The following is a 24,633-nucleotide window of genomic DNA, read 5'->3' as shown; positions in this document are numbered from 1 at the left end:
TGGGACAGTGGGAGGTGTCCCTGCCATGACAGGGGGTGGAATGAGATGAACTTTAAAGTCCCTTCCAACCCAAACCAGTCTGGGATTCTCCTGACCCTCTAAGGTCAACAGAGAAGTAAGAAAGCAGGTACCAGCCTGTCTGAGGTAAGAACATGCAAAACATGGCCGAAAATGGACCAAGTGACAAGAGTGAGGCTTGCGGGAACCATCCCACCTTCTGTGTTCTGAATGATCCGTTCCACCAGGACCGGGTACTTGGTGATGCGCTGCGTGACCAGGAGGATGCACTCCTGAACACCCAACCTCCTCACGATGGAACAGTTCCCAATTTTCTAGAAAACAAGACAAACTCGTCACACCCACAGTGCATGGTGCTGCCCTAACTCCCTCTCCATTCACATGCTTTCTGCCCCAAAACACTTCTGTACATTCGACACAGCACCATGAAATTAGCTGCACTCTTCTACTAAAGCAAAACTCCTGATAAGCATTCAAAAATTTGCCTTTATTACTGGAAAATATCTTAGGTATTGTTTTCAACTACTGTTGTCTGAATGTGGAGTCAATCAAGGAACCTTCCAAATCTGAACTGTCTGACTGCCTGTTGCTATCTGATCACCCTTTATAACAGGGTCAGATCTTAAATACAAAGAAAAGTTCTGTGGTTTTAAAACCACACCCAAGCACCTACCAGTCAAATCAGATCAATAATGAGAGAATTAAGTGTTTATTTTACCACTGTATGCTCCCCAATAGCCTGACCTACAGAAACACATTCCTGTTTAGAAAGGGAGGACTGTAAAGCACCAGTTAATCTGCAGGTACAGCACACAGTTGGCAGCAGGAGAACACCGTACCAAGATCTTTCTCTCCAAGGACTGAAGCTACATGTTTTAAAACTCTGGTTGCTTATTTAGTTCCTTGGAAGTGAAGGGTTCTCACTTTAAAGGTGCCTGGCTAAGATGAGCTGTAAGTACAGAGCTGTGCTGGAAAGTTCACACAGTATCACTTACTGGTGACTGGAAAATGAGAATATTTAGGCCTCTGCAAAGCCATCTGAGATTCAGGTTACAGCTTCCACTTGGGCCGTGCCTCTTCAGCCCTTCCTATTAACTGCATGTTAAAGAACACCCTGTAGCCAATCTCCTGGGTCTGGAAAGATGATGGCGTGAGCAAAATCTGACTAAGAGCCCCTGCTTTTTCTACAGCAGCTCATCAACAGCATTTATCATTGATTTAATTTATTAACAAACCAATTTACCCTGATGGCCACACAGCAGGACAGAGCCCTGAATAGAACAAATTCTCTACTCCCCAGTCCTAGGTGCTCTCAAGAGCCTGCCTCAAATGTAACACTTGCTAATTGTGGCTTTGTCTCCAAATAGCTCAAATGATCTAAAATACAAGAAGCTCACAACCCACCAAAAAATGAGACTATGCCTCTAACCCTGATCATTCAGATTTGAGGGATCTTCAAGTACAAAACAAAGCCCAAAACAGTGAAGTATCTTTTGCATAGTCAGAATAGGAGACTTCTGGTTATTGTTTACCTTTATTAAGTTTTGGAACTTCTTATTGCTTTGGAGTAGGTCTTTGTAATGGCTAACAGCTTCATTGTGTCCACAACAGAACACAGCATATTTCTCTTTCATTCTCTCCCCATTTTCACCTGAAAACTAATTGGAAATAGAAGAGTGAAAGACATGAATCATTTGGAGTAAACCTACCTCCACTATAAACCCCAGGTTTAACATGGTTTCTGAGACATTTCTTCTGTATTGCAATTTCTTCTGTACCAGAAATGAGAGATTTATGCAGTGTGACATGTGAGGCTTGTAATGCCACAGGATAACCAAATATTAAATGATGGTTGTAATTATGAGATTTTTTTTTTAATTACTTCTGGACTTCTGCACTTAAAAAGTCTGTGGACTGTAAAAGTTGAAGGGCAGAAAAAAATGGAAAAAATTGTTGCATCCACTCCATGCCAGAATGGTGCTAAAGCTGCAATGAGTTCAAAGGATCCTGACTGGGTTTTTAAAAGATCAGGATGAAGAAGTTTGGCTTTACCTGAAGGAGAGCCAAGTTTGGAATGGACACTAGGACTATTGTTATTTTAGTCTTGGAATAAATGAAAAATAGAACCAAACAAGTCACATACCCCACACAATGTATATGTGCATGCCCAGAGAACATTTAATGACCATCTCACGTTATTTGTGACTAGATATATTCCTGGGTGTCATGCTCCCACATTAACTGGGAAGAGAACCACCAACCCAGGATGAAATCAATCTTTGCATCACCTAACTTCACCCTCACAGGTAGCTTTTTAGTGTCAATATCATTGGTAGGATTTAATTCACACCTGTTTTACCAAGAGGTCTCCAATGTTCTGGATTATATAATTTCGGTCACTGCCTTCTTCCAAGGATTCCTTTCGTCTCTCCTTCAGCTGGAGCAGGAATTGCCCATGCATCTCCAGCAGCTCATCCACACAGGGAAAGAGCTTGTTGATGACTGCATTTGAGAACTGCAGCTCCTCTCTCATGGCTCTGGAGTACACCTTCAGCATTATTTTCAGTGTCCTAACATGGTGCATTTCAGTCTGCATTAGTTCTGGGCAAGGGGAAACACAGAAATGAAAGCATTTATACGCTGTGCAGTGAGCAGTGAGACATAAGAGCAGGCTCTGAAAGCCACGATCGTCTTCTTCACTACAGTCTTTGCATCACTCATGTGAAGCTCTTAAATTTGCCTTGCTAATGTCCCAACCCAGCAGTGACTGACCCTACTTATTTAAGGACATCTCCCAGTGGCAGTTGAGCTGTTCCCTAATTGTACAGCTGGGCTTTGCTGCTTACAGAGCCCTGCTGAAACCCATGGGATGCTTAAAGGCATTCACACAAGGAAATACACACATTAATGCAGGTAACACACTGGAAAACTGTCACTCAGTTCTAGTTTTCAAGCACAAATCAAAACGGGAACCAACAAAAATGATTTCTGCTTTGTTTCGCAACAGTGGCACTATGAAATAGAAAAAAGTTTTAAGAATAACAAATACTCTTACCATAAATTACATCTTGCCTTTTTATAACATCTTTCCTTTGCCTTTTTGCATAAGGTTGTTCCACTGCAACACTCCAAGACTCTGCCTCAAACTCATGAGCATCTGTTTCTATTTCACTCCGGAGGGACACAGAATATGAATCTAGACCAAAAGCAGATTCAATTTCTATTATTATTAAATTGTTTCTCACCATATCCCTCTTTACCATCAATAACAAGAGCAAAAACATGCTCGATGCTGCTTTCAAACCCGTGGGAGAAGTTGCATAACAATCCTGAAAAGCACAGAAATTCCATACCTTCCAGAAAAATGGAGTCTGCTGTTGAAGGTGCAAGCGAGACAACGTCATCTGAAGTCTGCTTAAATTTTATAAAGCCTGAATCCCCTTCATCCATGTCTCCTGAAATTAGCCTAAATGGCCAAAGAAATTAGACCAGAACAATTAAAATAAAAGAAAAAAAAATCCAACTTCTTTAACAAGCATCTTTCCTAAACTATAGTGCAATTATCTTACAATAAATAAATAAGATACCACTGTGCTCTTTAAACAGTTAAATCAATTTAGCAACTCCAACACTGAAATATTGCAGTTTAATTAGAGCAGCACGAGCAAAGCTTGTAACTTCTGGTATGACAGTTTACAAGGACATCACCTGGTGACAATCCACAGCCAGTTCAGAGTACAAAGGGCACTTTCACTGGGAAGGGAGGATAACTGGGGCACATCAAAAGTAAATAGCTACTTAAAACAGCAGATAGCCTTGAGTTTGCCTACTATTTTAATGAAGGTATTTAGCAATTTAAAACACTGCTGCCTCCTACACCAGTCAGCACCAGCCCAACCTAGAACAGCCGAACTCAGACGAGATCACTGAATTTCACAGCAGTTCTCAAGACAAATGCATCCATGAAAACCATAACCTAGACAGAAACACTCAAATACTCCACTATTTTATGCAATATCTTTTGTGACACAGGACAGAAGACAAAGACTAAAGACAAAAAGGAAAAGAAAAAAAACATTGTTCAGGGAAAAATCAGAATTAAAAGCTCAATAAAACTCTTCCGAGCTTTAAAACATGACATGAATTCTCATTTTTCTTTTCACACTGGGGAAGTGGGGGGCAGCTGAAGCCAGTGGGTTAGAAGAGAAGCATTTTACTCACCCAAATTTATTAACAGCTCCAGCAGTGTTCAGTGAAGGCTGGGAATGTCCTCTTTGGGCGATAGTCATCCCGAGGTTCCGGGACAGTGCTGGGGTGCCATCCGGTCCCAGGAGAAGACTTCGGGGCTGCTCCTTCAGAGAAGTGGCTAAAGAGGCAAAAATGGAATTGGTACTCAGAAAATGAGGCGTGCACTGCAGCTCGCCTGCTCTCAGCCCTCGCTCGGAATGCGGACGGAGAACTGACAGGATCTTGGATGTCAGGAGCTCATTGTCCAAAAAAAACATTCTCATTCCATTTTCTTGAAAAGGAACCACAAAAAGACAGCTCGGGGTGAGCTGGAATCGCATTGCTTCTGCCGCTGCTTTTTGAATTTGTATTCCCCATGCTCACCACTGGCTGCCCTCAGACCTGGCACAGTAAAGTGGCCCCAGAGATGCTCTGTTTTTATACTACCTGTGATCCTTCTAGAAATGTAAAGCTGCCACTTAACTTACTGTATTGGCTAAATCAGCAGGTCTGAAGTGCAGGAAATTGGTCCCTACTGTGCCCATTTAGTGTGGAAATTGCAAAGTATCTTCTCCTTTAGTAAAACACCAGAACCTACACACAATTATTCACACCCCACCGTATAAGGGCATTGAACATTTCATGGCAAACAAGAAAAATCAGAGAGCACAGAAAAAAACCTTGCAAGTTCTTTGCAACGTTTATTGCTCACAGCGATTTATATCTGCATGCACACATGCTGCACATAATAGATACCAGAGCTAAATTTAATTTTAATACTGCAGCTTTTTAATGCTTTTTAAATCTAGACAGACTGTGAACTGGAAAGATATTTGAAACTTTAATCACTATTACACAATACGTGGAAGCCTGTAATAGACTTATAAAAAATGGATACAATTATTTAGTACTAATGTCTGTAATAAATGATAAGGAACAGGAGACAAAATACATCCTTTTAAAAAAGGAACATCAAAGATGAAGACTCGGCCAGACAATCTTTAGAATTGATCCCTGACAAGGTCTGGAGCTGCCCTTTTTCAAAGAGCTTTTAAGGACATGGCAGCGGGATCTGACGGATCCCTGAGCCCAGGGCTCTGTCACCGCAGGGACAGACACAGCCCTCTCCCAGCCCCCTGTCCAGGAGGCTGCTCCAGGACCAGGGGCTGCTGCTGTAGCAGTTCAAGGGGGTCTCCAGCTCCCAGATAAGGCTTATGCATCACTTTTCTAGTAAAAACACTGGTGTCCACCCAGCCTTAAAAGTTCCCCTTTTTCAGCCTGCCCTCCTTAGTGTACCTTCACTAATAATTCTCTCTCCTGCTTCTACCTTGCTCAGCGAGGCACAGTTAAATCAAGGTATTTGTGGTTCTTGTCATGAAACAGGTTTTTCCACATTTTTTCATATCCCGTGCTCTATACCTGCTTGTTTCTCATTTCATCATCATTGACAGAAGAATTGTTTTGGGGCTGCAGGGGAGGTTTTCATCAATGACATTTAATAGAAATTATAGCACCACATCTTTTCCTGCTGGAAATACCTTTCCCAAAACCTATTTGGGTTTGAAACCTCCTAGCTACACACACAGTACACTGTCAGTCTACAACAAACTGGGTAAACTGAGTCCTTTCCATCCCCTCCAAGCCCCAAAAGGAGACAAATAAAGTGTCTGAAAGATTTGTCCAGCCAGATTTCTTAAGCAAAGGCTTAATAACCAATTCCCTGTGTTTCCATTTGGGCAAGTATTGAAATTATTGGCCATCAAGTTCCCTTTCTGTGCTCCACAAGCCAGGAACATGAAGTTCTGTTATACAAGGATAGGCCAGACCTAAAAATCTTCAGAGGCAAAACAAGGGGAGAGGGATGGGGACACTCAACACAGTTTATACCTCTCTTAAAATGAATTTTTCTCTTACACTGAGACAATATCTTTGGGTTTTTTGGCTGGGCACTGCAGTCTGCAGGGTTATGCTGTGGCTAACAACATACAATGCCCAGGCTATCAGCTGTTCCTTTAATTTCCAGCTTTGCTTTTGACTAAGGCAAACGAGTACTGTGTGCCTAGCAGAGCCTGCATGGCCCACAAGCCATTTTCTGAGTTCAATTAGCACTGTCTGCACACTGCTGTGCCCCACATCGATCGCTGCTCCCCTCACACAGACCAGCCCTACAGACAACTTCTCCCATTTTCATTAGCCCTTGCTTCCTATTTTAGTCTCTGCATTTTCTCCTAAATGCACAGACCCATTCTGGGTAATGCAAACAGCCACTTATCTGCTTATAACAATTATCCCCTGGGCTGCCTCTTGGGGAGAATCATTTCATGAAGAGAACACCTTGCAATGCAAGTGGTACCTGAGAACACCTGAAACACCCAGAGTGATGCTCAGACATCCAAGTCAGCTGTGTTTGACAGTCACCTGTTCTGTTAATGCAGACCTTGTAACATCTTGGAAAATTAAAATGGCATTTAAGACACCTGTGACTGGGATGGTCTTTTCCAGGAGCAAAAAGATATTTCGAAGCCTATGCTGCAATAGAAATGTTCTTTCTTCTTGGTTTTTTTTCCCTCCCAGATCCTTTTTCCTCACTTTGTTTCAACAAAGATTTATGTTCAGACCATTAGTGCTAGCTTGTCTTAGAGATTTCTAGCAACCACTAGCTGCAGGCAAGTTTTAAATAGACAATTATGAAAATCTGATGTAAAACAAAGTTCACAGTTCTAGTCTTTTCAGAGGCCAGAGAATAGACAATCAATGAAAAACGAGCTTATTGATCCCTTTCCACCATGATATTTTGAGGTTACACAGCAAGAAGGTATAAAGAAAAATAAAAAGATAAAAAGATAAAAACACACAGGAGATTGCTAGGAGCCTCTAAGCCATTCCCAATAGAAAAAAAAATGAAACCATCTTATTAAAAGAGACCTTCTCTATACTTCAATAACACACCGTGTATAGCCTTTAAAACATATTAAAGAAAAAAATGCAATTGAACAGATAAGCCTTGAGCACAGAAATCATTCTTTAGTACAAACCTGGGGAAATGCACTGGGGCGAACTTTGTGGAGATCCAGATGGTCTGTGCTGCAAATCTTTCTGCTATAGGAAAAAATACAATATTCTTACACATCCAGACCAAACTTTCAGTCCAAAATGAATCAGATTTTTCCTATCCTATAGCATTAACTGTAAGTGAAGATGTTCACTGAGAATATAAAAGATTTAACACAATAACAGCTTTGATTTTTTTATGTGCCAAGCGAATGACATATAGACGTTAACACTTTGTATTAAATGCCACAAAGTATAAATCAGGCTGAAATAGAATCAATCAAAACTGAAACTACAGCTGAATTAAAGCTACGATAATTAATTTATGGGATGAAAGCAACCCCTTCATGTTGACAGCCTTCACTTACACTTTGCTGTTGTTTAGTTCCCAGCAACACTGACTAAACTAACCCAGCCACTTTCAACCAAAATTCAGACTACTTCAATTTGCATCTTTGGTAAACTTCGTCCTTCTTGCAACACTAGGATATTAAAAACCATTGAGATGCAAGTTCTCAAAGATGAAAAGTAAATAAATAAAACAGGCTGTAACAAATGGCTTTTGGGGAGCTTCCCACTGGGGTTCCCATTTCTGACTGAATTCACCCCATTTTGTGCCACCACTCCCTCTCTGCTCTCTTCAGGAGTGGCTTGTCAGGGCTGATTCAACCACAAAGTTTTGGGTGGTGGTGAAGAGTGGAAATGAAAGCTTGAGAGCAAGGGAATTTTTCAGCTTAAAAGGGAAATTCACAATACCCTGAGATGTTTAAAATTATATATCAAACCCCCACAAGAACATTTCTGCCCTCAGAAGAGTTTCATTCTATATCACCAATGGCTGAATACACCTCCTCTAACCTCTAATTGCTCAGGTCTGAGCTGCTCTGCTCTCCCTTTTCCCCCTCACAGTACTCCCTAATCTGCTATCAGTCTCTGAAATCATCAGCACTTGCAGGTTAAAACAAAACTCCCTCAAGTATTATTAGTTATAAGGAGGACAAAATGATTTTCAAAACCAATACCAGAACAAAAACCCCCAACAGATAGACATCTATGCGAAACAACCTGTGACCTTACATGCAATCACAGGCACCACGGTGACAGAGGTAAAAAATAAACAGCATAGCAAGACCAGGTCCATCACAGTTCCTAAATTAAATAATTTATTCTGCATTTTCCAGCTTAGAAATAATATGCAACTCTTACGACCAAATTCCCCTCCACCCCTCATGCTCTTCCATCAGCTTTGAGATGGCACAACATTCAAAGGTATAATTCAATTATATTCCCCAAAAAAGTGACAGGTTTGAGCACTCTTAGGGTTAGTCACAGTTCTGGGGAACAGGCTAAGTAATTCATAGTATAGCCATAAAACATTTCACTTTATTTTTCCCTCCATACATTATCATTAATTACTATAATAACAAGTTAATAACTACTTGATGCCTCAAAGATGTAGGGCAAGATTCTGTACTGATGTAAATTAAATCACTTGCATAAATTAAACATATTATGTCAAGCCTTGTTATTGTAAAAGAAGAACAAATGCTAAAGCCCACCTTGGGTCTGACGCTGCTGCATTCAGTCAGCAAACTCTTGCAGTTCTTGTGGACATTCACTGCACAATCTGAAATGCACACACACACACACACAAAAAAAAAAAAAAAATCTTATTTATTCTTCTTTCCTGTCTAGGGAAAGGAATAATGGCACACAAAGGATCTAAATTTTGGAAGAGATGCAGCGTAAGCTCAGGTGTTGTGGCAAGCATCCTTGTTGTGCACGTTCTGCTCTTGATTTTATACCAAACCCTCGAGTTTTTTCAGTAAGACTGCACCACTGAGTGCAATTCACACATGCAAGAACCAAGAGCCACTCTGGAATGCATGAGTTTTCTGCCCAACCTCCACTCTGTGGAGCACAGCTTTCCTCATCTTTGCAAAGGCCATTTCCACATCTTTCCATCCAAAACTGATACCAATCAAGGGGGCAGCAATTCTTTGGCTCCACAGGAACAGCTGCCTCTCTGCACGGACTATTGCTGGGAGCTGCAGCAACAACAGTAAATTAAAGATCAACACACTCTCCAGAATCATCAGAGCATTACCAGCACCACAGCATTACCACCCTTCCAGCTGCACAAAGGAATTGTGCAGGAATAATACGCAAGAACCAAAGAAGCCCTCTCACCCAAAAGCCATTAAACTATTAATAGCATAATAAAATCCAATCTCGGGGTTTTTTTCTTCCTGATAACTACTTATTAAGAAAACAGGAGGGGAACTGATAGTGCCAAACATTTTCTGCAGCCTTTCTGCCCATCTATAAAACAAGATCCTTCATCAAAAGCAAAGCAGGACACCAACAACTGAGTAAAGGACACCAGGATTTGCCTTTTGCCAGACACGCCTGTTAAAAGAGAAATAGAGCAAAACTGGAAAGATGAACACCATATCTGCTAGAGAAAAGCCTGTTTGTGTTTAAAGCACAGAGGAGAAACTATTTAAGGTCTCTTCAGAACCACCCCCGCCTGGTGCCAGGACCGGGGATCTGCTTAAGGCTCCTGGCTAACGAAGAGAGATGCTCACTTGTGTTTTCCATGATTTCATCAGAGGCCAGAGAACAGGGCCAAAATACTTACTTGGCTTTAAACACAAATAAATTAATAAAGATATAAAAACAAGAGTGAGAGAAAGACTGAGTGCACAGACTTGCAAGATGCTCACATGTTACACAGCTTCCCCAAGTGCGGGAAATGAAGTGCAGAGTTCTGCTCCCAAGTGCCTGCCACACACACAAAAAAAACACCCCCACAAAAACTATCACCTCCCACAACTTCTCTTATTTGGGATATTCCTACCACTACCACACCCCACGCCACAAACCAAAAGGCACCACATCTAATTTCATATGTATGTGCCTCTGCAAATATTCGAGAAAAATGTATCAAAACTATCACTCCTAAAACTTTGTAGAGAATAACAAATATATTCAATTATTTCAGCAACGATAAGGCCTCCACCTACCACGGGGGAACGAAGAGCTTGTTAAAAGACTTGCCTCAACAACAAACAAGTAGTTGACAATGGAAATCCCTTTTCCCCTGAGACAAAGAAACAAACTGTAGGACAAAAATCACCACACAAAAGCAAATAGAGAAAACTCTCCCTGACGTCAGGCTGCGTTGGCTTCAAGTCCCGCTCACAGATGGGCTCCCTTCAGGGCAGAACAGGCAGCCCCATGGATGCCTGATGTTCCTACAGCCACTGCTTTCCAACACAGCCCTGAAATCCACGGAACTCATCTGGAATTCTGTGATACAGTTACTTAGAAACATCAAATTTCAATTAGATATTCCTGTGCTTCGACATTTACTCATTTTCAGTGCTTACATTCAGTAGTTCTTTTCCTCTCAATGGTCACTAGGACCAATTTCACTTGAAAAGCTTGGGTTCCCTGTTAAGGTAACTGTAAAAGGGATCTCACTTAAAAAAAACATATTTCAATTTTAAAATAATGCCCTTGCTCTGTTAAAGATAACAGGTTGCGGCACTCTCAGTAGGCATTTTTCACTTAATCAGCTGACATCTCTAATAGTGCTGTGTGTGACTTCCTTCCAGTGCTGAAAGGTTCTTTACACAACAGTGGAGAACATACTAGAAAACAGGAAACGCTACAGAAAAGCCACAGGAAACTACAGCTGAATGCAAGGACCTGATTCTCCATGAGACTATTTGAAATGCATTTATTTAATGATTTCAAAGTGGTATTATTTTTTCCCATATAAGAGAAATCTCAAACCTGCCAGAAGACTGTTTTTTATAAGCATACTTCATTTTATTAAACATGCTCCAGCTTCCTCTGTTGAACACTTCTGCAGTGCTGAAGGAAGGCCACTCTAATACAGGATGAGAAGGAGCTTCTGAATACTAGTGGCTGTGGTTTCCTTTTTATGCATGTAAGATTTCTGCATTTATTCTTACTACTCTGCATTCTTATTAAGCCTCTCTGAAAATGGTATCAGAGAACTGCAGGGGTGAAAAAAACAGCAGAGAAGAATGAAGGACATGAGGGACAGGGGAAAGCAAAGAAGGGACAGGAACCTGCACACATGGTGGTTGATGTTTAAGAGCAGAGATATACATGAAGGATTGTTTACAGGTGTAAAGAAATAACAGGAAAAAAAAGAAAAGAAAGAAGAAAAAGAAGAAAGGACAGTTCTGTCAGCCAGCTCTACCCAAACTGGAGAGGCACATAAGATACTCCTGAGAAAGACAAAAGTAAAAACTCAGAGGACTGCAGCCCAGGCTCTTCCTTGTCTTCTCCCTCAATCACACACTGAACAGCAAAAAAATTAATTTGAGAGGGAAAAACAAACCCTCCAAAGGATTTCATCTTGATACAGACTATGCAGAAGGGCTGCAGCTCTGGCCAGTGCTGACACCACCAGACAAAGTGCCAACGCACCGAGATGGTCCAAGGATTTGGGTCACCTGGACTGGGTAGGGACAGGAGCACCACTGCTACAGCTGAGGGTACCAGAGCGACTGAACCACACAGCGTGGAACCAGAGCAAACCCACCAGGGTTGTTCCTGGGCTTTAATCAACAGGTTTGGAATTAAGGCTGAGAATTTTGGGAGCATCACATTATCCCAGATCTGCTTACTACAGGGACTGTCACTCACTCGAAGCATTTTGCAGGGGCCTGTGCCAAGGATGACTTAATGATTGACTAAAGCCAGGACCTCAGCCAGCAAAGAAATATTTAAGACTAAAAGGCTCATAAACATCCGAAAAGATCCTGCTCATGACTGAGAGCAATGAAATTACTACCTGGTATAATAAAAAAACTTTCCTTATTAATGAGATGTTCTCCCAATGGCTCACAGAAAGTAATTTACAACCTAGGAGCATTTTATTGGACAGCACATTACAACACCCCAAAGCATCAACAGTTCGCAGTATGAGAGGGCAACAAACCTGGCTGGAAAGGGGCAGGCAAAGACATTTTTTCCCCAGATGGAACACCTTCCAGGGGATGAGACACTGCCAATGTCCTATAAATGTCTTCCAGAATTGGATTCCAGGACAAACCTATGACTCACCAGACATTATGAGCACTATGACCCTGACCTTTGGTCTGGAACGGTACTGCCCAATAATAACCAATAAAATAACCCTTAAAAGGCCATTTACAAACAACAACTCACAGACAAAAATGCTGTGATTAACTTAAAATTCAACTACTGACTTTATCTCAAAGATTTTTTTGTTTATTTTTTAAATGACAGATTAAAAAAAAGAACACTTTCAAGCAGCTAAGTTCAAACAGGGACAGATTTTAACAGTGGTTCTAATGATACAAGGAGTTCAAGAATATATTCACCACCTATTAAATCCAACCAGCTGAAGGGAACCAAGGATAAAAAACTTCCTTATGAAATTAATAACATTCATATTTTTTTCCTGTTTTCAACTGTCCAATGCTTCAGGGATCAAAGAGAATCTCTTCCCTCCTTCCTGACCCTTACACCACACAGGGAACTCCTCCCTCCTGAACTGACAAAGGAAACAACCCTCCTATGAATGATTAACACTGAACATAAACTCTGCATTTATACACAGAGAAGCACAACACAACGGCCAAGAAACATTTCAAACCACCACAGCATTCCAGAAAAAGCAGAGTGACTGCGATAAAACTCCTCAGGAAAGAGGAGGAGCTTCAGTGGAACACGAGGAAGTTTCTGTACTGGGTAAATCCAGGTCAGGTATCTTGTGGAACTCGGAGCAGATTTAACTTCGTCCTAGTGGCTCCAGTGGTCGGTGTTTACTTGTTTTCTCACTTGTCTAATTACGCAGAGGCAGAAACCAAAAACTGGAAGGGTGCAGGGAGATGAGATACTTCACATTCTGCAACAGAGACAGTCCACGCCAGAGAGCAACAGCACTAAATTATCAAGTTTCAGCCTCCCTGTTAGAGCATTCCTCTTTGTCTCCAAAACAACCTATAATTACTTGCTCACTGTATCTGGTTTTATTGTCAAAATATCCACTGGAAGCAGAGAGAAGGGTTGTGTGACTCCCAACAGAGCAAAGTCTGGTGGCCACAGGGTTTTCTTTAGGCACAGAAACACATAAACAACCAATAGTTCTCGTTTTTAAACAATGCCAAATAAAATCTGCATGTTATCCTAAAAGAAACAGGAGCCCCAATTCAATTCTCTCATGCTGAACCCTTCCCCCAGTCTATGATACAGAACTGAAGCAGCAACTATGACAATCGTAAAAGGTATTTAAAATATTTCATAGGTAAACAGTAGGTGGAACTACAACACATGATGTCCGATGGCTCCTGTCTGAGAGCAATGTTTCACAGGTTTCTCCTATTTTACTGTGCCAAAGAGAAACTATTACTTTTATAAATTGAAACAAAAAGGGCCAAATAAAAAAGCCTCCCATAAAACTCTCTTAAGAGGGGAGTGAAAAGGAACTAAGCAGCAGCCCTTTATTCTCCTGGTGACATACCAAATCTTCAAATAATATTCAGAAACTATGCTTATTTATTAGAGCAGCAAACCCAAATATAGTACCAGAAACATTCAGAAAGCTATTTGTTCGAATCACTGCCTGTTTCCCTGCTCCTCCTCCAAAATCCATCACCACTCCTAGCGTTTCCTTTCAGCACACACAAGCTAAGCTGATACCATCTCCCGCTCCTCTCCCCAAGGAGCCAGAGCCGTGGAATATTTAAAATGGGTCAGACTTCGCAATTGTGGACAAACGGAACTTTTCACCACCTTTTCCCTAACGCATTTAAGATCTCTTCACGCACATCCCAGACTTCTGTCGCTCCTGCAGCACCAGTATATACAATGGGTGTAATAACCGAGAGGACGAGGTGCGGGATTTAATGATCACAAGGATGCTCAGACTCAAGCTGTGGCATAAACAGAGCCGGTTTCACACAGGCTACAGCCGCTCGCCTCCCTACCGCACACATCAACGTTTTTTCACTCCTTCCGTAGCCCTTGAAAGAGCTTTCTATTGTAAACACTGCATCTTTCAAGCTGCGTCCCGTCCCGCAGCTGAAGCCCTGAGCTGCAAAGGTCGGGACGGCTGTAAACCTGCGGCGTTGGGGCAAAGCGAAGATCAACCCGCTGCCCTGGCCAAACGCCGGAACCCCTCGGAGCCCTCCGAGCCCCCGCTGCCCCCACAGGGACCGGGGCCGTGCGGTCCCCGCGCCGCGGCCCGGGGAAGGGGTGCTGGTGCCCGGGGGCTCGCTAGGGCCGGGGGAGCGGAGCCAGGGGCCGGCGGGCGCGCTGACAGCCCGGTCTCTTACCGGACTCCCCGGGGAGCCGCCGGTTCCCTCTCGGTCCCGGGAGCCGCCGCCACAGCAACAGGAAACGCCCCCGTGTCCCGGAAGGAAAAATGGGGACGAGGGTGCGCCTGCGCGCCGCGGCACGGCCGAGCAGGGTCCCGGCCCCTCAGGGACAGCGCAGGGACAGCTTGGGGCCGTGCCTTCCCCTCAGGGAGAGAGCACGAGCACCCGCAGCCCGAACGTTCCTTCCCCACAGGGAGGGCACACGGAGACCCTTAACCCGTGTTTTTCTCTCAGGGAGAGCACTCCGACACCCTTAACCCGTGTTTTTCTCTCATGGAGGGCACACGGACACCTTTAACCCTGCACTTTTCCCTCAAGGCACTGGCCACCCATATCCCGCTCTTAGCCGTCAGGAAGGGCATGAGCACCCTTAGGTCGCAAGGTTCTCAAGGATGGCACACAGACATGCTTTAGCCCGTGTTTTCCCCTCAGGGACGCCATGAGCAGCTGCAGCCCGTGCCTGCTGCCCAGGGAGAGCACACGGCCACACTTAGCCTGCTCCTTCCCTCGGGAAGAGCACACCCAGCCGTGACCCACGCTTTCCCCTCAGGGAGCGCACACGGCCACCCTTAGCCTGCGTTTTCCTTCAGGATGGGTACGACTACCCACAGCCTCCGCCCTCCTTGAGGGAGAGCACTCCTCAGGGTGGAGCGGCGCCCTCCACACCATCCTTTGACCCCCTCGTTCTCCTCATGGAGGAGACAGCCACTCCAGCTGCTCCCCTCCTCAGGGAGGGCAGAGCCTCTCAAAGCTCTTGTTTTCCCCTCAGAGAAGGCACATGTCTCCCCTGACCTGTCCTCCTCCCTCAGGAAAGGCACACCATCCTTCCAGCCCTGCGCTTTCCACCAGGAAAAGCTGAGCCACCCTCACTTTCCTTCAGGGAGGGCACATGGCCACCCATAACCTGCTGCCTTCTCCTGCGGGGAGGGCACAGGGCCCCCAGCACACCTCTCCCTCACAGAGGGCACGAGCATCCTCAACCTGTGTTTCACCCTCAGCGAGGGCACAGGACCATCCATTGCCTGCTCCTTCCTCGTGCAGGGAGGGCATGGCCACCCATAGCCTGCACCTTCCCTCAGGAAGGGCACAGGGCCCCCAACCTGCATGTCCCCTTCGGGGACACCATGAGCGTCCTCAGCCTGCGTTTACCCCTCAGGGAGGGCACACGGCTGCCCAGAACCCATGACTTTTCTGAGGAAAGACACACGGCCCTCCCAAGCTGCGTTTTCCCCTCAGGGAGGGTACATGGCCACCGTTAGCCCACACTTTCCCCTCAGAGAGGGCACACGGTTCCTTCCAGAGAAAAGAGGATGGGATGTGGTGCCCCAGTGACACCTTCAGCGTGGCACTTCATGTGTGTTCACACATTGCCTGGGACTTGAAATACATAATTTGTTATTAAAAGCCCGATGGGATTTGCCATCCCAACGTGCTGGAGTGTTTATGAACACCCTGCCAAGGCAAGGCTGCAGTGCCCGCAGGGTTGGCAGGTGCTGGCTTTCCTATCTGCCCTTCAACAGCAGCTGCCTGCCCAGGCCTTTGTCAGTGACCCCTGCACAGACAAATGATGGGAGCAAAGGGGAATTACCTTCCCTAGCAGGAGATCCATGCACTGACTCATAGAACCAAAGTGCTTGCTGGAAAAAACACCTTTACCCTGACACCAAGAGGGTTTGATGTCCTAGCATGAGGCTGCTGGAGTACTCAGTGCAGGCAGGAAAACTGGGAAGAGCTCACCACCCATCCTCCCCTCCCAATTTCACTCTGAGGGTTTACAATGCAGATGGGAAGTTTGTCATATTCTAAATCACACATATCCTACTTGCCTGTTGAGCCTGAAAACACAACATACATGATTACAAACTTCCCTCAAAATCCATCCTGCAGCTTTCCCATGCTGCTTTGAAAGAACTTGCCACTGTATAGGCTGGAGATGTGATGAAACCCTGCCATGAGGCCAATGTGATCTCTGGTTTCCACACTGCCACCTGTTTATTGGATTTTATTTTTTATCTTCATCTCATAGTTGCAAGCTTTTCCAAAATGTTCCCTTTTGTGCTGCTTCTCTACAGGACTGAGTACACTGAGGTCCCAATTGTTTATTGGGGCCTGTCAGCACTACTAAGAAATGATCACTGCATAAAGTGGTTTGGGGGTAAACAGCTGGCTGTCACTTGGTGACTGATTAATCCTTAGGCACTTCCAACTCTGTGCTTTGCTGTAATATAAAAGTAAAGCACTGCAGATTGCTCAACTGCAGCTGTTGTGGAGAGGACGTGCTGTGCCTGTGCAGCCTCAGGGCATTGCCACAAAATCAGTGCAAAATCTGGCACAGCAGCCAGCTCCAAGACTCCGTAGCTTAGAGCTAAGGTTTGGATTGCAAAGAAGAGAATAGTACCAGCTGTCTCATCCTGTGTAATTCTGTAATAGAAGAATGTGTTTTGGGTTGATTACTGTCCTTATGCAGTTGTCAGCTCGAGTGTACAAGATCTTCAGGTTTTAGCGAGGAATGGAAGGAGCAGCATTTGGAGGTACTCCAGATCAAGGTAGTACTGCCCAGACACAAAAAGAAACTGAGAAGCAGGAAAGGAGAAGCACTGAGAATAGGATGTACTTTGGTTTCCTTTTCTAAGCTCTCTCGAGCTGGCTGAGACAGCTCTGTGTCAGGACACTCAGCTCAGTGTTTCCTGTGCAACCAGCGTTGCAGCCACTTTCACATTTGCTTCAGATCCTTTGGCTCAGAACCACCTTAACCACATCCCGACGCAGCCACTCTGGTTTTGCCTCTGTTTATTTGGACTCCTGTCAGTAATAGTTTATTCCAAGAGGGACTCCCAGTCCATTTATCACTGTCATCATGTTACAGCAGCCAAACCTCCTTTTCCCCCCAAAACAGAAGATTTTTGGCAGCTGTGCCTCTCTACGGAAATGCAAAGTTCCAGGTTGCCTGCTGCTTTTCAGATTTCTCAGGACTCTGTGTGGGCTCTGAACAGAAATTTCAGGACAGAAAATCAAGTAATTCCTCCTTATCGTAAGCCAAAACTATCCGTCACCTATTAGCTTATTGGTACTGCACTGGGAATCCAAAAGCAAAACGCTGCAGGCACAAGTGCTGAGTGCAAGGTGAATTTCACACCAAATTTCAGGTCTAAACCAAGAGGTATTCTGGCCTCTCCTTGGCCATGGGTGGAGGATGTTTGCCTGACAAACTGCAGAAATCCGTGTCCTCTCTCTTTCTTGTTTTGAGAAAGGAAATGGTTTTCCAAACCTCTTTCACAATGCGCCTTAAATAAATCCCGGAGACCAGTTGTTACAGCAACCAGTTAGAGATCAGCCAGTGCACTGAAGCAGCCAGCAAGGGTCAGCCTAGGACAGGTGGACAGTCCAGCACAGCCTATATTGTTCAGGAAGATTCATTAAACTGAGCACCTTCTCTTAAAGAGGAGTTTGTCTGAAGCCTGCAAAACTTTGGTTGCAGCGATAGGTTTCCTTTGAAGAGGATGGTCAATCTGACACCCCTGTGGGGGCCTGGGCTCTGTCTTTCCCATGAAGTAATAGAGACTGACAGTCAACTAAAGACGTAGAAGACCCACCTCTACCCCAGTGCTCAAGCTCAAGGGAAGCAATACTCCTTCCATCTGTATTCCACAGCATATCCCTGGCTCGCCTCCATGGCACAGCCTGCTTGGAGAGCTCTCCTCTTGTCAGGGCTTCCCTGGGACTCATCTAACCCTTGTTGCATAAACTCTGGAAGCATGTTTATAAGAGAGGATTAATTTAGGCACAGAACCTTCTCTATCCATGATAGCAAAGGCTCAAGAGAAGCTTTCTCATTTCCAGGTGAACAATAAACCTAGAGGCTCACAGTTCATAGTTTACATAACGGCAGAGTTTGGGTGGCCACTGTTGTCAAGATCCCTGAGACTGCAATCATTCCTCTTTGTTTTTCATCCCGACCAGGCTCCTAACTGCACATCTGTGAGCTGCAGAGACTCTCGTGAATCTCTACTCTCGACACACAGCACAGCCTTCTTCTCCCCTGGGAGATTCTGTGTCGTGTGGGGTGAGGATGGATGGGAGGAATCAGTGGGGAAGAGAAACGAGTTACCAAGTACCAGGCTATCTGAGCTGCCCACTTTCTTCACAGCTCACACATGTTTCTAACAGAACAAGGGCTTTTTGTTCTGAATTAAATGCAGAATTCCTCCTGCTGTTAGTATCTCTGATAATAAGAGCTCTCGCTCCTCCAGCTAATCACAGCCATGTAAGTCACCAGACCTTTCGTGTCTAATGGACAGTGGAAAGACCTCAGGCTTGCAATCATTCTCCCAGCCTTCCTCCCTCTTCAGCTTATCCCTTTCCTTAGCCACCATCTTTCCCTGTGTTTTCCACGAGCCCGTTTTGCTTTGGACCACGTGGTGGTGCTGCAGTTAAAAATACCACGGAGACAACAACAGCAACAACAACAGCAACAACAGCACCTGACCAGCGATGGGCCGAGGGCTGGCCGGGGGCCGAGGCGTGGGGATGGTCAAATGTGAGTTCAGGAGGAGAAAACGAGAGGCGCAGCCAAATACCCTCCCATCCTGGCAGCAGCCATGGCTCAGGCTGAGCCTGACAGAGCTGCTCACACTTCTGAAAAGCAGGCCTGCTGCCCCGGCCTCCCGGTGCCCCCGGGGCTTGCTGTTCCAGAGCTCTATCAGGGACTAGTCAGGAGACCACACACTGCTCGGAGCTGCAGTAACGGGAGCTGCTGATATCAACTACCAGCTCAGCAGCAGCTCGCAAAGGTTTCAGCCCAGCATCATCCAAATATAGGCACTCTCAGGCCATCAGCTGTCGCACCACAAGTCCCAGCCCAGCTCCCACCACAGACAGCCCATTAATTTTAACAGACATCTCAGAACCCTGCCTCAGTTCAAGCCACTGCAAAGGGAACATTACAAAACAAGCTGTGCTGCTCTGCCCCCTGTGTTAGTCCGGGCAGCTAAGAGCCAAAGGAGATGTCACAGTCCCAAACACAAACCAGTGCCTCAGCCACCTCGTTCTCCTGAATGTTCACAGAACACAGATTCCTCCTGGAAGGGCTGGGAAACAAGGTGAAAGTTACCATAACTCATGTCCAGTCCCTGTGTATTTATGATGGACAAACCATGCTGAGCCACACTCTCATTTCAACAGCTAGCTCCAACTCCAGATCACAGATCTCCATAGGGTTGTTCAGAGGACAATCACTCACACTAAATGCCCTCAGATTTCCCAAGACCATACAGAGCATGGCTCCATGCTCGAGGGTATCAAGGACTGCCTGTATCCTCACAGATTAAGATATTTTTGTAAAGCAGCATGCAGGATTGCAAACAGAGCCTCTGGCTGAGAGATTCCTCACACAGGAATGACAAGGCACAACTCTGCCTCCTCCCATAATGTTTAGGTTCTTTCTAAATATCTGCAAAACTCTTATTCAGCTCCCTGCTTCCTACTTTTTGCAGTGATGCCTGAAAAATGCTCACTAATAGCCAGCTCTGTGCCCCTTTTCAATTTCCCTCCAGCTGCCCTGAAGGGAAAATATATTTCTCACCACACGTCTGAGGGCAATCAGTCCCTTTATGCCCCAGAAAGGTTTTACTGACCTTAAGAGCCTCTGAGAGAGCGAGCATTGCTGGAGGGTACAGGGTGGAGAAAGAGAGCAATCCTTTCATTTCCAGAAAATTTTCTCTGCCCACAGACAATCCCTTGGGAATGAAAACATTCTTCAGTGCCCTGAGTACCTGCCCCCAAGAGGAGGGACAGGGTTTGTCAGCCAAAGCCATGCCACAGTGGATGCAGTGGGAGCACAGAGGCCCATGCATGCTGGCACTACTTAGAGCTGAAAAGCAACAGTCTCACTCATGCATGTCCTGGGAGGCAACATTTGACTTTTTGTTAGTTAATAAAGTTTTGGATGCTCTAGAAATCCCTGTGCCCACGCACAGGGCGGATGCTGAGACATCACTGTGGCTGTGAAAATCAGCCTAAAAGATCCAGCTACACTCAGGCAGTTGGGATATTTGTTTAGGCAAAGCAGAACTTCATGATAAAAAAAAAAAAAAAAAAAAATTAGTAAAGAGAAGTTGACCTAGAACCCTCCTTGGGGGAAAGGGGCAGGAAATGGTCAAGTGGCCAAAGAAAATGAGGATGAATAATTGCCAGGCAGGATTCAGAGATCATTTAGACTATTTGGAGAAACAAGCAAGCCAGGCCAAGCAGAGTGGTGGGGTAGAGTCGAGCCAGGCAGAGCAGTGAAGCAATCCAGGGGGCTGGTTTAGGCAGGAGAACAGCCTGGGCTGGAGGGCAGGCAGGGAGCGCAGGCTGGGGCAGAGCCAGGCAGTGACAGCCATACTCACTCAGGCACTGCAGACCACTTTTATTCCCAAGAGGTTTGGCACACAGTGAGCAGCTGGTGCAACTGGAGAAAACCCCTGGCACGAGCTGGTGCCCATTGATATCTTTACACCTCTCTTTTGTCTCCTTTGTCTCTTTCTCCTTCTCTCTCTCCTTGAGCAGCTCTTTGTTCTTACCCTGGAAAAAGAGAAGAACACAGCCCAGTCACAGGCCTTGCACTGCCCACACATTCCTTTCCCCACTGGTACAAACAAGCAGAGAGCTGGTGGGCAGCAGGTACAGTGGGATGACAGTGCTTTTCCCAAATGCCTTCCCAAAGCTTGGGTCAGTCCCTCTAGTCTAAGTCCTTTTGTGATGAAGGACACCCTTGGCTGTCCCTCTGCGGGCTCCTCCTGCCACAAAGAGTGATCCAGGCAATCACCCAGCCAAGGCACTCTTCTTGCTGTGCACAACAGTGCCAAGGGCATCCAGAACATGCCCTGGAGCAAGGAGGGTTGGAGTTCAGGGGTCATTTGCACTACTTTAGGGGTCACAGTGCATCTGCTGACCAACCATCAGCCATCCAAAGCAATCCAGCTAACTGTTCCCTACGGTCAAATCCTCTTTTCTACTTCAAGAATTTAACAACTTCTTCCACAAATTATCATCTCTCTCTCACCTTATCCTTCTGCCAGGATCCAGTGACTCGACTCCGCAGGGAACTCAGACGTCGCATCACCTTTGTGCCTTTCTCTGCTTTATCGCTCTTCCCACTATCCTCATTTCTGAAAGGAGACCAAAATATCTTAAAAAGGGGGAAATTCACTGACCAAGCCCAGCTTAGGGAGATCACTGATGAAGTTCATTGAAGCATTACTTTAGGACCCCAAGTGTGAGCTTTCCATCTCCTGGAGGATCTGGTTGGGTATCAGCCATGTCATTTATTAATGAGACCCTTGCAAATAAGGAGCTGAACTTTCAAACTTTGTGTGCAGGTTTTGTTCAGTGCCACACTCCTGGCTGAACCCCTGCTGATAACCAGTGTCCTGCACACAGGATTAGTGGGGCAGTAGAGCTTACATGGAGGGGACCTGAAATCAGTCTGCTCTCAGAACACGAAGTGTGTGTCACCCGCTGTCTCACTTACTCATTAGACAGGAACTCAAACCAAGTGAGGTTCTGCTGAGAAGAATCGTTGCCTTCTTGCACGCAAGCTCTCTGCTTCACCCTGGGCAGGGAAAAGGCATCAGACACAGCAAAGAACACAAGAGCAGAACTTCTGGGCCAGCTGAAACTCTCATTTTCTAGATGGGGCAGGAACATTTTTAGAGTTACCGAGGAGGCACATGAAATGGCCCTTCTCATGGCAATTCTACCCTGGTTTCACTGGAATAAATCAGTGATTCTAGTATCCTGGGGATTTGCCCCTCAAGGGACCAAGTGTCCTTTCCCGGGTCTTAGGCAGACCTCTGACCTTCCCACACGTCTCTGTCCCACACACTTACCCATGGTAATGCTTCAGCTCCTGAAGTACCTTCTGGACAATTAACCTACCAAGGATGGGGCAAGAAAAAAGCAAGGGATTAGAAAATATCCCTGCACATTCTGCACCCCACAAAGCCTCAGGTGCTGGTTTATGACCAACTGCTCAGCTGTGCCTCAGCGTGGAGTGGGATCTCCCTTGCTGTTGCATCCCCAGTAGCTCAGATACACTCAAAGATCCCCCTCATTTCAAACCAGCCAGGACTGACAATACCTACACATGGTCTGGGGACACGTGGTCCTTCTCCAGCATCTCCAGAGCAGGGGGTTCAACACCTGCAACACAAAACGCTCTCAGCAGGGATCCCGGTTTGCCTTTGCAGAGCACCACCTTGCAATCTATGCAACTGGACCCTGTTAACCATTGTGCTGGGCTCCCACTCTGTCTTGATTGGTGAGGAAGAAATGCCAGGAGCAGTCAGGGAAGGAGACTCTGCTCTACATTTCTGTGAGGGAAGTGAAGTGAAGGCTACATCACTTTTCTGTGTTACCCCTCACCTCCCCAGTGTGTATTATATTTGCTGTTGAGGGTCCTGCTTGCATTAGGGAAGGAGTTGGCACCACCCCAGAGCCCCTCCCCATGGCAGCCAGCCTCCCCTCCGCTTCCCAGGCTCAGAAATCACTACATTTTTCTCCAGGGCAATCCTCACAGGTAGGACTTGAGTAGGGAGTGACCAATGCACTGGCCACAGGGAGGTTATGTGGGGGATGTCACTGGGGATGGGCATGTCTGAGCTGAGACTGCACTGCTAGCCAGGGCCAGACTCAGAACCAGCTTGGATTTCTATTTCAGCAGCTCCTGGGACCACGTGGAAGGGAAAGCAGAGGCCGTCCACACTTCTGGAGGCTACAGCTCCAGGTTTTTATCTTCTTAATCACACCTTGAACCATTTAATGGCATGAAGTCTATACCAACCTTCCACAGCTGGAAGAGAAGTGTTGAAACCGTGAGGTATCTGGGGAGAGGCAACGGTCTCACAGGCTAATGGGACAGACTTGGACCTCAGCCTCTTCCTGCTGCTGACACACTTCTGGAGAAGGAAAAAGTCACAGAAATCTTTGGTGCTTTGTGCACCAACAGGGCCTCCATCATAGCTGATTCTTCACCCTTTCCCTCTTGTTTTGTCAGGGTTATGATGCAAGACACCATTAGGCCCAGCTGTTTGTTGGCTCCAGGAAGCTCCTGGAGCAAGACACACTCATGCCTGAAACCTTCTTAGGCACTGCTCGCTTTTACTGGACATGTAGCACTGCGATGCAATTGTCCTTTTAATATTAATTGAATCTAAAGGTATTCCCCAAAGCAAAGCAGTGTGTAAGGTGGGGAAGGTGACACTGCTGTCTTCCACTACCTGACAGAGGATTAGAGAGAAGACAGAGCCAGACTCTTCTTAGAGCTGCAGTGACAGGACAAGGGGCAACAGGCACAAGGGAGGGGAAATTCCAGCTAAATATATGGGAAAAGAGGGCTGTACTACAGGCAGCTCCCAGGGCCTTTATCCCACAAGATGGGGCAGTTTATCTGGAAAAGCCCATCCTTGCTGAGATTCCTGCAGGTTCCACGCTGGCACTGAAGGAGTCCAGCCTGCAGCTGACACCTGTGTATGCTGCTTTCTGCCCCCCCCAGCTTGCCCTGCTGCCCCCGTACCCAGCCCTCCACACTCACCACCTCCTGCAAGCTGGGGCTGGCCACGAGGTCTGGGTGCAGCGGCTCTATCTCCACTTTGATCACTGTGCCACCCCGGCCGCTGCTCCAGGCTCCCCGTTCCCCTTTGGGCAGCTGGAGGGACACATGAGGCTGGAGGCAGGACTGGCTCCTCTTCTCCACATCGTCCTGCTCTGGGTCACTGCCCAGCTCTGTGACATCCAGGCTGAACCTAACCAGAGGACAGGAAGAATCCTCAGAGCAGACCTGAGCAGATCTGACACACTGTGCCCAGCACGGCACAGCCCCTGCAATGTCCCTGCCTGGGGGGTCCTGACAAGCTCATGCAGCTGGGGCAAGGAGACTCCCCACAGCAGGCACGTGGGAAAAGAAATTACAGGA

At 45.9% G+C, this 24,633-nt stretch overlaps 1 protein-coding gene across 6 annotated transcripts in view; it reads right to left on the bottom strand.

Moving 5' to 3' along the window:
- The window catches only part of ARHGEF18 (Rho/Rac guanine nucleotide exchange factor 18), a 50,714-nt gene that overhangs the window by 16,346 nt on the left and 9,735 nt on the right, over positions 1-24,633 (bottom strand). For 3 of the 6 annotated variants that reach the window (XM_040086548.1, XM_040086547.2, XM_040086545.2), the window contains exons 4-18: positions 24,253-24,463; positions 23,503-23,617; positions 22,805-22,862; positions 22,550-22,594; positions 22,192-22,272; positions 21,724-21,829; positions 21,068-21,242; positions 8,856-8,923; positions 7,281-7,344; positions 4,240-4,384; positions 3,372-3,484; positions 3,074-3,214; positions 2,369-2,619; positions 1,551-1,676; positions 215-332 (exon numbers count right to left, since the gene is read on the bottom strand). In XM_040086548.1, coding sequence (XP_039942482.1) covers positions 215-332; positions 1,551-1,676; positions 2,369-2,619; positions 3,074-3,214; positions 3,372-3,484; positions 4,240-4,384; positions 7,281-7,344; positions 8,856-8,923; positions 21,068-21,242; positions 21,724-21,829; positions 22,192-22,272; positions 22,550-22,594; positions 22,805-22,862; positions 23,503-23,617; positions 24,253-24,463 — 1,817 coding nt within the window. Of the gene's footprint in view, positions 1-214; positions 333-1,550; positions 1,677-2,368; positions 2,620-3,073; positions 3,215-3,371; positions 3,485-4,239; positions 4,385-7,280; positions 7,345-8,855; positions 8,925-14,639; positions 14,709-21,067; positions 21,243-21,723; positions 21,830-22,191; positions 22,273-22,549; positions 22,595-22,804; positions 22,863-23,502; positions 23,618-24,252; positions 24,464-24,633 lie in introns of those variants that run through there. The other 3 variants (XM_040086546.2, XM_040086550.2, XM_040086549.1) reach the window with 3 other exon arrangements.

This window comes from Hirundo rustica, chromosome 26 (genome assembly GCF_015227805.2).
Source record: "Hirundo rustica isolate bHirRus1 chromosome 26, bHirRus1.pri.v3, whole genome shotgun sequence".
NCBI classification, from domain to species: domain Eukaryota; kingdom Metazoa; phylum Chordata; class Aves; order Passeriformes; family Hirundinidae; genus Hirundo; species Hirundo rustica.
The sequence above is the reverse complement of the archived record's forward strand: the minus strand, read 5'-3'. Positions and strand labels throughout refer to the sequence as shown.